Consider the following 15,504-nt stretch of genomic DNA (forward strand, 5'->3'; position numbering starts at 1 on the left):
TTGTTTTTCTAGTATGAGAAGCTCCACAAGAGGTGCACAGTCAAAAGTAAGCTATTTTATGTTATTTCGCTTTTCTTGTCTCATAGCTGAAATATAAAGTGGAAGAATGTTTTCATCCACCAACCCTGCTTGGTGAGCATGATCAGCATTACACATATGTAAACTCATGTAGAATAAACTGAAGTTCTACAAGCATAAAATCAGTACTCCACAAGTCTGTGGGTTTGAAGCCAAAAATACTATTCCTATACAAAACAGGAACATTTTCTATTTTTAAAAGTACTTCATTGCAAATTGCTACAAAATAAGAACAACTTCAATATAACCTATTAAAACAAAACAAAACAGAATGGTTCCAATCCAGAGGAAATTATATTCAATTTATTCATACTTCAGCCAACAGATTGTTTTGAAATAGCTGAAAACTTTTTGAAAGTTAATACTGGTTGCTATTTCTTTCATCCCACATTTCCTGTTTTGGATGTTCCTTTGAGGGACCTCAGATAGTTAAAATATTTTGTTCCAATTTTTTTTACTGATAAACAGAATTTGCAAACTCCTGTGTGTCCTACCTAAAATAACATTAAAATTATTTTATTTCATCTTTATAATCTCATTTTCTGTTGCTGTTATTTGTTAAATATCTAGGTGCCAAATATTTGTAGATTTATGTATGTAGATCATCTGGCTAAAATGAAGGCTCTTTTTTTACACTAATATATATGTCTCATTTACATAATCATGGAGGTTAGAATTCATATCTGAAAAGAATTTAATTTAGGTATTTTTTAGCAATTAACTGTTCTATGATGACCTTAGGAGCTTTCATGTCTAATAAATTGTTACTAGCTGTTTTCAATTTCCTTGACTGTAAAAGTTCCTTGTTTCATTCGGTGAATTTTTCTTGGCCATATCTAGTAAAAATCTTTTTGTTACTATAAAAAAAGCCTCAGTATAATATCAGTCCTTTAAAAAAAGATAGTGAACCAGTTTCATCAAAAGTAACTTGATAGTGTTCTCTCTTTCAGGCCTTCCCCCATCCCTTACTGAACTTCACCTTGATGGCAACAAAATCAGCAAAATTGACGCTGATGGTTTGTCTGGACTCACCAACTTGGCAAAGTAAGAATTCATTTCTTCTTTTCACATAAAATATTAGTTGAAAACGTAACTACTACACCCACAATTAGAACACATCATTCTGTGCTTCATGAGCATTTCTGTCATTGAAGCAATACATAACTTAGCAGAAAAAGCTTCTAATGACTTGTGTACTGATTTAAGAGAACAAAAGACTTTATTTTTTTCTAACGACACTTTTCAACTGTTTCAATTATGAGTGATGTATGCCCAGGATAACAGTTTCTTTGATTAAAAAAATAAATAAATAAAAAAAATAAAAAAAAGAAATATAAATACAGTAATTATATTTTTTAATTATGTCATACTTCTTTCACTGTACTTCCATCTTTTGTTTAAGCATGTTTCTTGGGACACTTCATTGCTCATGCAATTTGCCCTAGAAACTGAGGAAAAAAGCACATGGGAACCAAAACTTCTTGCAACAGTGTTTCTTTTGTTCCTCAAGAAAGGCAACTCTGCAATGAGTCCAGGAACATGACCAAAAAAAAAATCATACAATATAAATGAAAAAATGTCATTTTTTCAGAGTGATTTTACCTTGATAATCTGTGAATCTGTTGCTGAATAAATTTCTCTAACTGTAGGAAAATGTGATGAGAATTCCCAAAGAGCAGTTATAAACATACACAATTACTTGTGAATTAGTTTACATTAGATAACATGCTAAAACAGTAAAATGGACCTGTACTACAAGGTATTTTAATACAGTGATATTTTAAAACTATTGTATGAAAACAGAAGTATAATTGATCTAAAAGACTGTCAATCAGATTACTGATCTAATTCCTAGATCTTCATCTTAATCAATCTGCTTGTCATAACGAAGGCAGAATACAGAAATCAAAGAAATATTACTGAGCAACAGGAGTTAAGTTTACCACTGTTTATAGTAGCTTAGACGGCAATTCAGTCCAATGAGGTATATAGTAACTTAACACATATTTCAAACCTGGCAATTCCAAGTGGTAAATCTTAGAACAGCTTTCTAGAGCTTGTAAAATAAGACATTTCAACTCATGCTTGATGTTCATATTTGATCACAGATTCATCCCTGATCAAAACAATTCTGCTTCTGGATTTCAATGAAAAAAATAAAATACCATAATTATAGGTTAAAGGACTATGAAGCAGTTATTGTTTATGACAGAGTCTTAATATAAAATGTAACATCCTCCAGAAAAATTATAAACAAAGCTTCCAAAATCAAAACAAAATCATAACTACTCAGATAGAGAGTAATTTACTTGACTGGAGGAGGGAGGTGTGGGGTGTGTCAGCTGTCAGTTTTTCTGCTTTTTCACATTCACACTTGGAAAACACTACGGGCAACATCACATGGACAATATTGTTGGAATTCGCTCTTAAGACATAAAGCTGTATGCAGAAAGTGCTGAGGGACTGCTAAAAATATCTAAACTTGGGCTGCTTCTATTGTGGCTGTACTGTATGGAGAAACAAGATACTCTGTTCATCGTGGTGTGGAAATGTGGAGCTGCTCAAAACAGGCACCAAGGTTTAAACTGGTCTCTGGCCTGTGCTTAAGCAGGTTAACCTAAACATAGTCAGAAATCCTCTTTTGCAAAGTTAAAAAGTGAGGCAGAATACAGACTGGCAAAAATGGAGCACATTAGACATAACAGAGCAGACAGATGAGGAAAGGAGGGAGTTATGAGAGAGCTCCAGGACAGCATATGGGATAAATCTAAGGAGCAGCATGCCCCTTATACCACAGAAACAAGATACAGAAATCCAGCTTTTATTACATGTCTAAGTCTTTAGAAACATCAATATGGGGTCAGAGCACTTTCCTCCTGGATCATGTCAACTCATGCTCAACAGTCTAATAGCTGCCTTAAAGCACAGTTAGACTTTGAGAAATAAGTAATTCTTCTGATTGTGTTAAAATGTTTTAAACTGTAAAATCTTTCACTAAATAGCTTGGTATAGATCTACTACTCATTCTCTTTTGAATTCTTGAGCTCTAGAAGACCACCAATATTTGTCCTTTTTGGTTGCTTTTTTTCCTTGTAAAATTTCTTGTAAGACTTTCAAAAGTCTTCATATATTGTTGCAGTGGAAAAAAAAATAATCTAATGAATGTAAACCAAACAAGACTATGCTGGTTACATGAGCTCCGCAGGATTATACATTACACAACTGATGTTATTATGAATATAACTTATTAAATTTTACTGAAAAGATCTAGCTCCATACAGCGGAAGTTGTATCAGGCCCACAATAATGATGAAGTTGAGCAGCATGAAGTTTGTTAAAAAAAAATGGAAATGGGCCAGCAGGGATGTTGGAGACAAAAGAAGGTGAAAAAACATCTGAGAATTTCTTCAATTTTTAGATATGTTTCTGATGATGCTCTTCAATGAATTAGAACGCTGTGACTAGCTCATCTAAATCTCTAGAAAAATACTATCTATGACTAATATAAAAGGAAGTAACATGTCAGTAAGTAATAGATTAAGCAAGAGCGATTTTTCAAATTCTTCCCTTTTTTTCCCCTGGAAAGAAAAAGAGATGAAGACCATATTCGCTCATAATAATCTTAATCACCCTGTATTTTACAGATTAATATTGACTTATTTCACTTGTAAACATATCCTGGAGTGACCAAGTGTTGGTTTGTAACATATTTAGATGAGATGTAATTACATATAATTTCACTGCTTGTGGGAGTTAGATCCACTTTTCTACAGACTCCTCCAATTTTACTCTTTCCCAAAAAGGCTTTCCCTGCATGAGCTAATGCAGAGTTGGAGCTTGTCCATCCCTATGGTGTGTAAAGGGGTTACTATTGCTTCAACAGACCAAGATGAAAGTCAGACCTGTTTTTTTTTTCATGCTGGTCTCCCTATATGTGACACACCTGCTTGTAGACCTGCATATGTAGCAAGCATATATTTAGATATGTCTCAACCAAAAATGTATAACCTTCTGACAAAATGTTGTTTTTTTTTTCCTGATCCTTTTAAAGACATTCACTATGAGCACCCATCACTGAAGTCCTTTATAGACATTCTGTAGATCTTCAGATCAAATTGCTCTATATGGATCAAATCCTCCAAGCTTTCCTCAATATTGAGGTACACTACTCAAAGGAATTTTGTTCTAATACCCTTTACATTAAAATTCTGCCTGACCAAATTCTAGCAAAGAAGAGGATACTGTGAACTGATTCCTGAGTGAAATAAATTCCTGTTGATGTCAGTGGGAGATCTCATGAAGCTCTCCCTTGTGATTTAATAGCTTGACAGCATTGCAATGTTTAAATTAGTATGATATGACCATCTGCATTATATATAATACCTATTAACAAGATCTTTCTTTGATTGTTTATTTTTACAAGGAAAATTATAAAATACACTTCCATTCTTCGACAGCATTATTTCTGGAAATATCTCTGCCATAAAAATCAAAAAAGGATTTTTAGTTCTGTGCTTTTACACTAGGTTCAGATTCTGATTCTTTAAGCTGGCACAAGCCACAAAGAATTACAGGTAGTAAAAGTACTTCTTTAGAAGCATTCATCCATTATGTTATCACAAGAATTCTGATTACCTATATTAGATTCTTTAATTGATTCATTTATTAATAAATCTCAGAATATTTTTTCCCTCAAAATTGAAAAAGATTGCTTTTTTTAAAAAAAAAAAAAGATAAAGCAAACTAGATGAAGAAGGTTTAGCATTTATAGAAATCATTTTCTCAAAGGACAACATTCCTGATGATGACAACTCCTGCAGAATTACCACTGAATTCCTTACTGCAATATGGAACATTGTAATTTATTAGAGTCTCTTGAAAAATAATCTGTAGTCTAGTAATTGCAAACCAAAATAGTATTAGCATGGAAATTGACAGACAGGACAAGATTTTCCAAACTAGACATAAATTGTGCTAATAAACTCAGAATGTGGATGTATAAAGCAGGAAGGATAATTTTGTGATGAAAGCTCTGGACTGGAACCTAGGACAAATGTGTATGTCCCACTTCTGTGTCCTGCTGAACAGATCATTATGTATGACTCAGCTCCTGTTTCCAATCTATAACACGTCTCTACATAAGTATCTTAGAAGAATGTAGTGAAAATTTAAACTTAACAGCTCTGGTCACCCTGGGTTATGTAGTTTGACAAAGAAAGTTATAGCCAGTGATCCTAAAGTCATGCAAGAAACTCTTATTCGTATTTTAAAGAAGGATGGGTGCCTATGGATGTACACAGTGTGTATTTACAGTGGGATTAGTCATACAGCTCATGAAAGTATTCAGTGCCATGGGCCCAAGTTGAATGATATTATGATAATTATGATAGTTCACATCAGATGTCAAACTTATTTAAATATATTTAACTAAACTAGTTCCCTGTGATGACTCTACGTCACACATAATTCTGAAAATTAGCCCGGTCAGTTCTGCAACAGTAGTGTAGAGAAATAATCAACCCAAGGAAGATGGTTATGTGGGCAAGTTTAACATAATTTTTTGTTTTGGTTTGTTTTTTTTCAGATTGGGTCTCAGCTTCAACAGTATTTCTTCAGTTGAAAATGGCTCTCTTAACAATGTACCTCATCTGAGAGAGCTCCATTTGAACAACAATGACCTTGTCAGAGTACCTGGTGGGCTGGGTGAACACAAGTATATCCAGGTAAAGTTTATCATACTGCCTCAGAGAGCAATAACTGAAAGATTCTGACTGGTATTTGTATGGTTATTCAGTCGTGAACAGAAGCATATACAATATTTGTGCAAAAAGTAACTTGATGCAAGTTTGATAAACTGTTGAATAGGTATGGAAAACTTGCATACAATAGGAACTCTTATTCTGATTTTTATGTGGATGTGGCTATGGAGGTGTATAGATCTGGAGGTGTGCATTCATTATCTCTGTGTGTCTGACGGAATGCAACAAATATGGGATTATTTGTGTACTTTGATTTCCTCTTCATTCAAAAAATGTTTTCAAAAACCATTTCTTCTGTTGTATTTTTTCAATTCTACTCAGTCACATTTTGCAACCTTCCCCAAGAACCTTCCCTTTGGTATCTCACACAGCTGTGCCTTCAGGAGGGCAAAGAGATGTCATATGCATTTCACATCAGCAGTATTTCTGAGCCTTGTGTGGCTGGATATCTAGAAATAAGGCCCCCTGAAGCCAATTAAAATCTGTCTTCACTTGGACTATGACTTTATGGGAAAGAAAGCTCTCAAAGAATGAAGACTCCCAAATGTAAATCACCACTTGCATGTAACTTGGGAAACTTCATCAGAAAAGGTGACTCTGGAGCAAAGTAATATTCATCAGCTATTTTAAATCATCATTTGTGATTACTTTGGATCTTAGTCCACGGTTGCACTCATGAAAGTGAAAGCATTAAAGCTGGAGAGAAACCAATTAGCAACAAATACACTCTTTATATACATCACATGCTTCTGAACCACAACACTGTATTAATGATTCCACATCTTTGACTCCTCTTTAACTTACGGTATGATCAGATGATAGTAACGTTATTAGATTGCCCTGCAAAGTTTTTGCTCTTTCTGTAGAAATTATTTCTAATTGGATATACTCTGGGTATTTCAAAAGGTAAGCAGAATCAAGCATTTGTTTTGAAAAAAGGTTATATTGTTACTCTGTATAACATTGCACAATATACACCAAGTATTTGACGTCAAATCAATTATCTTATTTGCCATGGTAGCTCTATTTCTCACTTCTGTCATTCTATGCTTTTCAGGTGGTCTATCTTCATAACAACAAAATTGCTTCAGTTGGTATCAATGATTTTTGCCCTCTGGGATACAACACCAAAAAGGCTAGCTATTCCGGTGTGAGTCTCTTCAGCAACCCCGTGCAGTACTGGGAAATCCAGCCCTCTGCTTTCCGATGTATCCATGAACGCTCTGCAGTACAGATTGGAAATTACAAATAGATGTCTAAAGATGGGGTTCGGTTCTGTTTCAGCTAAAGTACCTGTTGTAATAGGCCTGTTCAAAAAATTGTTGCTAACAGTAAATGCCAAATACCAGAAACTTCACTTTAAAGTGGAGATGATCCATTGATGTAGAATAAATGAATCATTACAGATGTACAAGATCAAGCATATCATCAAAAAGAATTGCCAACTGTGCTTTAAACTGACTTATTTCAGCCTTCTTTTCCAGCATGCTTTCTGTGGTATTTTTCAGTTTGCTGAATGCTACAGGTTTTCAGATTCCACTGTATATGAGATTCGGAGTAAATATTTGTCAAGTTATGATATTAAGAAAAAAAAAAAAAAAGAAAAAGAAAAGAAAAGATAGTGATTAAGGTTATTTTTATAGCCACACACAAAAAATAATAGAGGGAAAAAAGACTCTCAAATCATCTTGAAACTTGAGAAGGTGAGAGTTACCTCCTTTAAATTTATTTCAAGCCCTGGAGGTTTAAAAATATCCACTATAACACCAAGCTAATTCTGAATGTATCTATTTAGCAGAGGCAGATAAAATTGTTGCTAATGTCATTATTTTGGGAAAAATAAAATAAACTCATATTGTACACATAGTTCTTTAAATGTTGCCATTCTTCTAGAGCAATGCTGTTCAGGATTAGTTTAACATGATCCTATTGAACAAACTGAGTAGTCTGCAGTACATAGCCTGTAACCTATGTCTGGAGCTCAATAACTAATTTTCTCTAGGGAAAGTCCCTCTCACCTTAGTCACAAGTGCAGTTTTAATGACTTTTGTGAGACTGGCTTGCAGAGTATGGTATTAGGGTTTAGTCATTGGTATCAATCCATCTATATATCTAAACCAAAAAATAATAGCAGTTCACTGTTCACTTGTTCTGCATTGTACATTTGTCAGCATCCTTTACTCGTTTTGTTTTTTAAACAATATTTTTAATTGTCAAGTAGAGATATGCAGGCTCCCCATCTGATGAATTTGTGGAATTTAGATTATAAGCAAAACAATAAGTATAGCGAAATATGAAGTGAAATAACTGCAAGCCCTAGCTGGACATTGCTGGGACATCATTTGTAGAAGCATCTTCTTAGATTGATCTGAAGCCCTCTGCAAACTGGGATTCTTCAACCCATACCAGTGGGTATCAAGCACATCAAAGGTAGGCTGCACATTTCTACTGTCAATCTACAAAGCTAAACATATACTCAATAAAAATGTCACCTTAAAAGAATCTTCTGCAGCCTCTTAATACTCCAAGGTCAATCTCTTTAATTTGTAAAACTTATATGTCATTTATATTAAAGAATAATGTAATACAGGCAAACTCAAAAGTGTTTGTCTTTATTTTCTGTTTTGATAACATGTCAGAACTTTAATTATGATTAATTCTTGAAAATTGAACAACTTTGACATAGTGATAGCTAAAGTAAGAGCAAATTGTGTGAAATTCTCTTGCCTCAAGGAACTTTTTCATGCTTAACATTCACAGGTATTTCTCCTAGAATATTAATATATTCTCTTTATAGCTGTCATTTATTCAGGTAGTAAATAATTGGAAACAATTATGAATCACTAAAGCCATTACACAGGAAAAGAATGTTTGTACTGCTGGCTGTCTTCTTCGTAATGTAGCCAGCGATTTCCCCCATTTGCATCTGTATTTTGTTCTGCGTTTCACATTTTCTGAGTGTTATTTTTAAATAAAACTAACAATATATGATATCTTTATGTCACTGGAGGGAAAGCCCTTCAGAAAATTAGCAGTTAGATTTTCTCCTTTTGATTCTTGGTTGGATATCTGCTACTAATCAGAGAGAGACTTCATGCAGAAAGATAATCACTGACACTGCAATAGAGAACAAAGATATTGTCTTATCTTGAACAACTCCACAGGGTTTTTATGTACATAGTTCAAATTAACAGATAAAGATACAATTTACAGAAAGAGATTTATACAATAAATAATAACACTTATTATATAAAATTTCTTATAAACATATACACAAACTTCCCATTTCTCTCCCTAAGCCTTTAAAATCTCTCCATACTAAGTCTTTTCTTTCAAACCAGAAGCAACTTTAAGTCCAGAAGAAAATATCTGATCCTGGTCCTCCTCTGTAATATCCATGATATGTCCTATACCAAACTTGCTGCCCTCTGTGTTAAAGCACAAGCTGTTCTTCATAAAATACATTCCCCTCTAAGAGCCAAGGGCTGGGAAGATAACAAGACTTTCCTGATTCCCAGTCCTGTGCGGTAAAACAGAATAAGCAAATCCTATAACATGAAACCTCAGCAAGATCATGACAAATTCAAAAGGTAAACACACTGTTGGTTTTCTATAAATTGTGCAGCCATAGCTATAACGCCTGACTGATGGGACCCTATCCACACACAGTGTCTGCAAAGACTTCAAAGCAAAGGGAAGCCCAATAATTTAAAAACTGTTTTCATATAAATACAGAACAGATGGCTCTTCCACTTAAAAACACACACATACACACAAAAGAAAAAAAAAAAGTCAAGGCAAGTCAAGGCAAAGAAAGGAAAGGCAAGGAAAAGAGAGGGAAGGCGAGGAGAGGCAAGGAAAGGCAAGGCAAGGCAAGGCAAGGCAAGGAAAGGAAAGGCAATGAAAGGGAAAGACAAGGAAAGGCAAGGAAAGGCAAGGCAAAGAAAGGAAAGGAAAGGAAAGGAAAAAGAAAGACAGGAAAAAAGAACAAACCTGAACAAAACAAACTATAAACAGTTGGGTGGAAAGAAATAAGAGCTAAATTAGAAAGCCTTTTAGGCTCAACAGAATGTCTCCAATTCCTCCATAAAGTATGAAGATAGTAAACAGTCACAACTGTAAGACTCAAACACATAAAGGAATAAACCCCTTGTTTCCTGGTGCAGCCTAAGGAATTTTATCTCTTCCTGCATCCTTGGGCCACAGAGAGGTCACTGCAGGCAAGGGTGTGACTGTCTCTCAGGTGTGAAAATAGACCCTCCTAAGGAGCCTGAAAAAACCCGTATCCTAATAACTGGAAAATTCAAGCTGGTAGAAACAAGACATATGAGAGTGAAAAGGTGTAGTGACAGCTCCTCAGATGTGAGAATGATAGAAGAATTAAACTGACATACAGTGGCTTCTTATTTATTCCACCATCATAAAAAATCCAACCTAAAATAATAGCACTTACTTGCCTTTGTTTTTTAAAAGAAATTTTCTAATAATATCATTTAAATTCTATCTTTTTATGATAAAGACAATATTTTCTGCTATTTTTACATACATAAATGTAATTTTTTTCCCCTAGCCATGAATCTAATTAAAGTGTTAATTCAAATCCCTATAAGAGGTTTTCAAGTAAATAGTCCCTTCTGCTTTCTACTGAATTGACTAAACACGTTGGAAATTAAAATGATGCCTTGAAGAAGAGATGTTTTTACTGCAGCTTGATGGCAATACTGTAAATTTATTCTTTCACTTTTGCAGAACCCTTCCAAGTTTTTTATTTTTTTTTTTTTTGTAAGTAGTTATATCCCTCAGGTTTAGATTTTCCAAAAGTACATGCACAGTTTTTGTTAGCAAACACATATACTGCTAAGGAATATTATTTTTCAAAACGTGACTAAAAATCAATTAGCTTTTTAAAACATACTTGTCTTTTAAGGCCAGAAGCGAGCTGACTAGTTTCTCATAAAGTGCACCAGGTTATGGGCAGCCATCATACACTTTATTGCTGATGTATAAATGACATCATATCTAATTTTATTTCCAGGAAAGGATCAACTCTTAATAACCCCTGGCTTCAATGTGTTGCTCTGATTTCCAGGCCTATAGATTTTTTTCAGTTCCCTCCACAAACTGTTTCTCAAATCCTCTAAACACAATGTCTGGCAACAGCTCATTGACCCATAATTTTTTTTTTTTTTTTTTGACCTACTAGTGAAGCATTCTGTTATAATCTCTTTCTGTTTATGTTTGCTACACTTTTTAAAACAGGTAGTCACACAGTCATACATACAAATTAGCAGAAAGCTGAGAAATTTATTTTGCTTGATGCAAGCATTAATTTCATGAATCTGTAATATCATACGTAAAATAACTAGAAAATATTACAAAAGATTTTCTGATCCCACCACTACTCTGAAGTGCCATCTAGTGTCACTGAGGGACAGTAAGAAAGTTACTGTTCACTTATTGTAAAAAACAGGAGGAAAGATATTTATGAGGCTTTATGAAAAGAGGTTACACAGACTCACATGCTTACTCTGCTGTTTGGGTTTGCTTTTTTTTCTTTTTTTTAACTTTTAAGTCAGAGTGCATAGCTGTGAAATCAATAGCCTTTTTGTACATCCACGGTCAAATATGCTTGCTTTGCACATGGACATGCTTTTGCTCATCCTCTCTGAACGTACACATTGCTCTAAAGTCAGTTTTGCTACAGGGACTGGCTTACATCTCTGTAATTTTTTTTTTTTTTCAAAAGATGTGACCTTATTTTCCATTGTAATTACCAAGCTATTGCTAGGTGGTTGGGGTTTTTTCCATTCAAAATTTTAAACCACTGAAGAGATTTAGTCAGTACTAATTTAGTTGGAAGTATTTATTCAATAAAAAGAAAAATAAATTAAGGAGTAAGTTAGTGACAAGTTTGTACAGCACTGAAGGGGAAACATGGGCTATGAGATGTCCAGTGTAAAGTGCATCATCTTCAAACTGAGAGTGTGGAACTAAAAATAGTTGATAAATTTTAGCATAAACCATTACCAAGCTCCAGCTGCAATAGAACTAATTATCTGTGCATCTCCTGAAAAGGCACAAAAACTGTTGTAGTGTTTGGTTTAAACTCAACACAAACACTAAAACAGCTAGACTCATCAATGGATACATTTAAAGCGACATAAACCAGCCTGCCCTTCTCCTGCCCTGCTTCCTGCTCTGGAAGTTCAGAGCTGTTAGTGTACCCCAAGTGCCTGAGGATGGGCCTGGATGCAGGCACCAGAGAGGGCTGCTGACCCTGCCTGTTAAACTCCACACTTCCCTTCCTGTGTTTCAAAGGTGTGGTTTCTTAAAAACTGCTTTGTCAAGATGTTCTTACTCAGTGTGTACATTATGCTGCTTGAAAGCTCCGGAGATTACCTCTATGTGGGTGTCTTAAGTCATCAGACCAGAAGAATGTTAATGCTCTGTTACTGCCTGCTTAAACTGGGGCTTAAATCTGTGGCAGAATGAATAGACAAAACTATGAAAAATGCTATTGTTTAAATCATAAATATATATATATATATGCATGTATCTTTTTACATTATAACATAATATTAAAAAAAAATAAAAAAAGGGAACTAGTAACAAAATCAGAATCTGCAGTGTGATGAGAAACAGTGGTAGTCATGTTTCTGAATCCCCATGTATGGCTGCAGAAAACAACACAGTGAAGAAGTTTTTGGAAAATAATAGATGTAGGCTTTGCATCTGCTAACATTTACCCACATGAATAGTTCCAGTGTTTTCAGTCAGAGGAACTGAAAGCTACAGATGGACACTAAATTTTGAAGGGAAATTAAGCAAAAGATGCCATCCACTGTCTGAACACAAAAGGCAGCTTTTAAACAAATGAAAAAAACCCTCTATCTAAACCACCTCCATCCAGAAAAGTTTAATCAAACGACTTGTCCCAGGTACAGTCTTTGGCTCACATTCAGATGGAGAGAAGACAAATACTTGCAAACTATGATTTCTTGTGGTAAATGGCATGATATTTTGCTTATGTGCTCAAACATTAATCAGTAGATTTTGTTGATCCTAGCATTTGACAAAATAGACAGTAGAATATGTAATGCTTTATTCTGGATAGATGGTTACAATTTACAAAACTTTCTATTTTCATATCTAACATGAAATCAAACAAAATTCCAGTTGCTTGGGTTTGGTTTCTTTTTGTTTTGTTTTGTTTTGTTTTGTTTTGTTTTTTGTTTGTTTGTTTTTTTGTTGTTGTTGTTGGTTTTTGTTTGTTGTTTTGTTGTTGTTTTTTTTGTTGTTGTTTTTTGTTTGTTGTTTTGTTTTTTTTGTTTGTTTGTTTGTTTTGCTGTTGTTTTTTTGTTTTCCCCCAGCTCTTTATATTGTTCACTCAACAGCATTGAAATATAAAATATATAATAAAACACATCTACAAGTTTTATTAATTTACAACCAGTGTATTAAACTACATATTATACTTGAACAAAAAAGCCTTAAAGATTTTGCTACTATTTTTACAAACTTCAGGTTTGGACAAGTTATATTATTGCTTCCAGATGAAGACTTTAATTTAAATGTATTAGGCTAGTGCTCCTCCACACAGTAACTTTTTGAAAGTGTTCAAATCCCAATGTCAAGACATGGAAAATAGGGACCATGTGTCTGCTACTAAATGCATGTTAGAAAGTCCTTTCAACAGGAAAACCCAGAACCAATTAAGCTAATCATGTATCATTCTACTGATGAATCCTTTCATCTTTTAATTTCAAGGTATTGAATCTTAGCAGGAATCAAAAGATTATAAAGAATAAACCAAATTCCACAGTGCAGAAAAAAAAAAAAAAGTAGCAATTTCAAAACACATAAACTAATCTTGACATGAAAGACAGAATCATTCTAAATATTGCTTGGCTATGTTAGAAACTCTAGACCACCAAAGTGCTTCAAAAGGCTTATTCACTTCTGAAAATAATCCTTCAGAGATTTGTCCATACGCATCATTCTAATATCGAAGGAGAAAGTGGATATGTTGCAATGAAATCTTGAAACAAAGCACTGGTTTTGAAGTGTTGGCTAACGGAGAATGACTGAGAGATCCTAAAGCTCAGGAGATTTAATATTTCATCATGCCATATCTAAAATGAAATTAAAAGATTAACCTTTGGAGTATTTTTTTTTTTTCTCTTCTATGCCTTGCTGGTCATTTCCAGTACCAAGTTCTTTAAAGACATGCCAGTCATTTTTGATATATAGTAGGAGTCGCTTCATGTGTATGTCACAGGGAGATAGAGAAGGCTGTGTGAACTTCTGTTCAACAGATGTAGATAATTGGATTGTTATGGAAAAAGTTAAGTAGTTAGGCTCCTTACTGCTGTCAAAAGACTAAATTACTGTGAAATGGTAATATTTCCTTTGAACTTCCTTGTCAGAATTCTGACCCACAGGATTTCTGTATTCCTTACATCTTAGTCAGTGGGAATGTACTCACACTATGGAGAAATACAACTGCACAATGATTTTATATTATTCTGTAGAGTTGAAAAAGAAAAAACCCAGCGGAATAAGAATTGGAGAAGACATGTCTCATTTAACAAAGGTGTGCCCTACAGAGGAGGAAGCTGTGGATGCCTCCTACCCCTCTCCACCTTCTCTTACAATTCAAGTGAGAGAGAGGAGGTAAAAGAGCTTTCTAGCCACTTGGCTACCTCATGGACAACTTCTGGGCTGGTGTGAGATCATGTGTGGTAATACATGAACATATGTGAAAAACCTGAAGGCCGAGGCAATCCCAGTATCAGTACAGACTGGGTGATAAGTGGATTGAGAAGGACTTTGGGATACTGGTGGATGGAAAACTGACTAAGAGCTAGCAATGTGCACTTGCAACCCAGAAAGCCAATCGCATCCTAGGCTGCATAAAAAGTGTGGCCAGCAGACCAAGGAGGGTGATTGTCCCCCTCTACTGAGCTCCGGTGAGACCCTCACCTGAAGATATGCATCCAGCTCTGAGGTGCCCAGAATAAGAAAGACATGGAACTGTTAGAGCAGGTCCAGAGGAGGCCCATGAAAATGGTCAGAGCTGGGACACCTCTCTTACGAAGAAAGGCTAAGAGAATTGGCATTGTTCAGCCTGAAGAAGAGAAGGCTCCATGGAGACCTTATTGCAGCCTTTCAATATATAGAGGCTTTTAGGAAAGATGAGGAGAGACTTTTTACCAGGAGCTGTAGTGACAGAACAAGCAGCAATGGTGTTAAACTGAAAGAGGGTAGATACCAATTGGATATAAGGAAGACATTCTTTACATTAAGGGTGACAAGACACTGGAACAGGTTGACCAGAGAAGTTATGGATGCTCCCTCCTTGGAAGTGTTCAAGACCAGGTTGGACAGGGTTTTGAGCAACCTGATTCAGTAAAAGGTATCCCTGCTCATGGCAGGGGGATTGGCCTAAATGATCTTTAAAGGTCCCTTCCAACTCAAAATGTTCTGTGATTCCCTATGCAGTACCAAAGCCCTGAATACACCAGGAGACTCTTGCTGCCATGATGATATCTTTTCAGAACCTCTGCCTACCTAGATATCTACCACTCATTGTGCCAGGAGGTACATTTCAGCTCAGGTCCTTGTTGTTTACCTGAGCTTATTGTTGGGGTTCAGCAAGACAGGGCAG

General features: G+C 35.1%; 1 protein-coding gene across 1 annotated transcript in view; it reads left to right on the forward strand.

The window, feature by feature from the left end:
• The window catches only part of DCN (decorin), a 41,671-nt gene extending 33,239 nt beyond the window's left edge, over nt 1-8,432 (forward strand). The window contains exons 6-8 of the mRNA XM_009974684.2: nt 1,029-1,122; nt 5,663-5,801; nt 6,895-8,432. Coding sequence (XP_009972986.1) covers nt 1,029-1,122; nt 5,663-5,801; nt 6,895-7,089 — 428 coding nt within the window. The 3' untranslated portion in view covers nt 7,090-8,432. The remainder of the gene's footprint in view (nt 1-1,028; nt 1,123-5,662; nt 5,802-6,894) is intronic.
• The last annotated feature ends 7,072 nt before the right edge of the window (nt 8,433-15,504 follow it).

This window comes from Tyto alba, unplaced genomic scaffold, assembly GCF_018691265.1.
Source record: "Tyto alba isolate M040663 unplaced genomic scaffold, T.alba_DEE_v4.0 Super-Scaffold_2, whole genome shotgun sequence".
In the NCBI taxonomy this organism is placed as follows: Eukaryota; Metazoa; Chordata; class Aves; order Strigiformes; family Tytonidae; genus Tyto; species Tyto alba.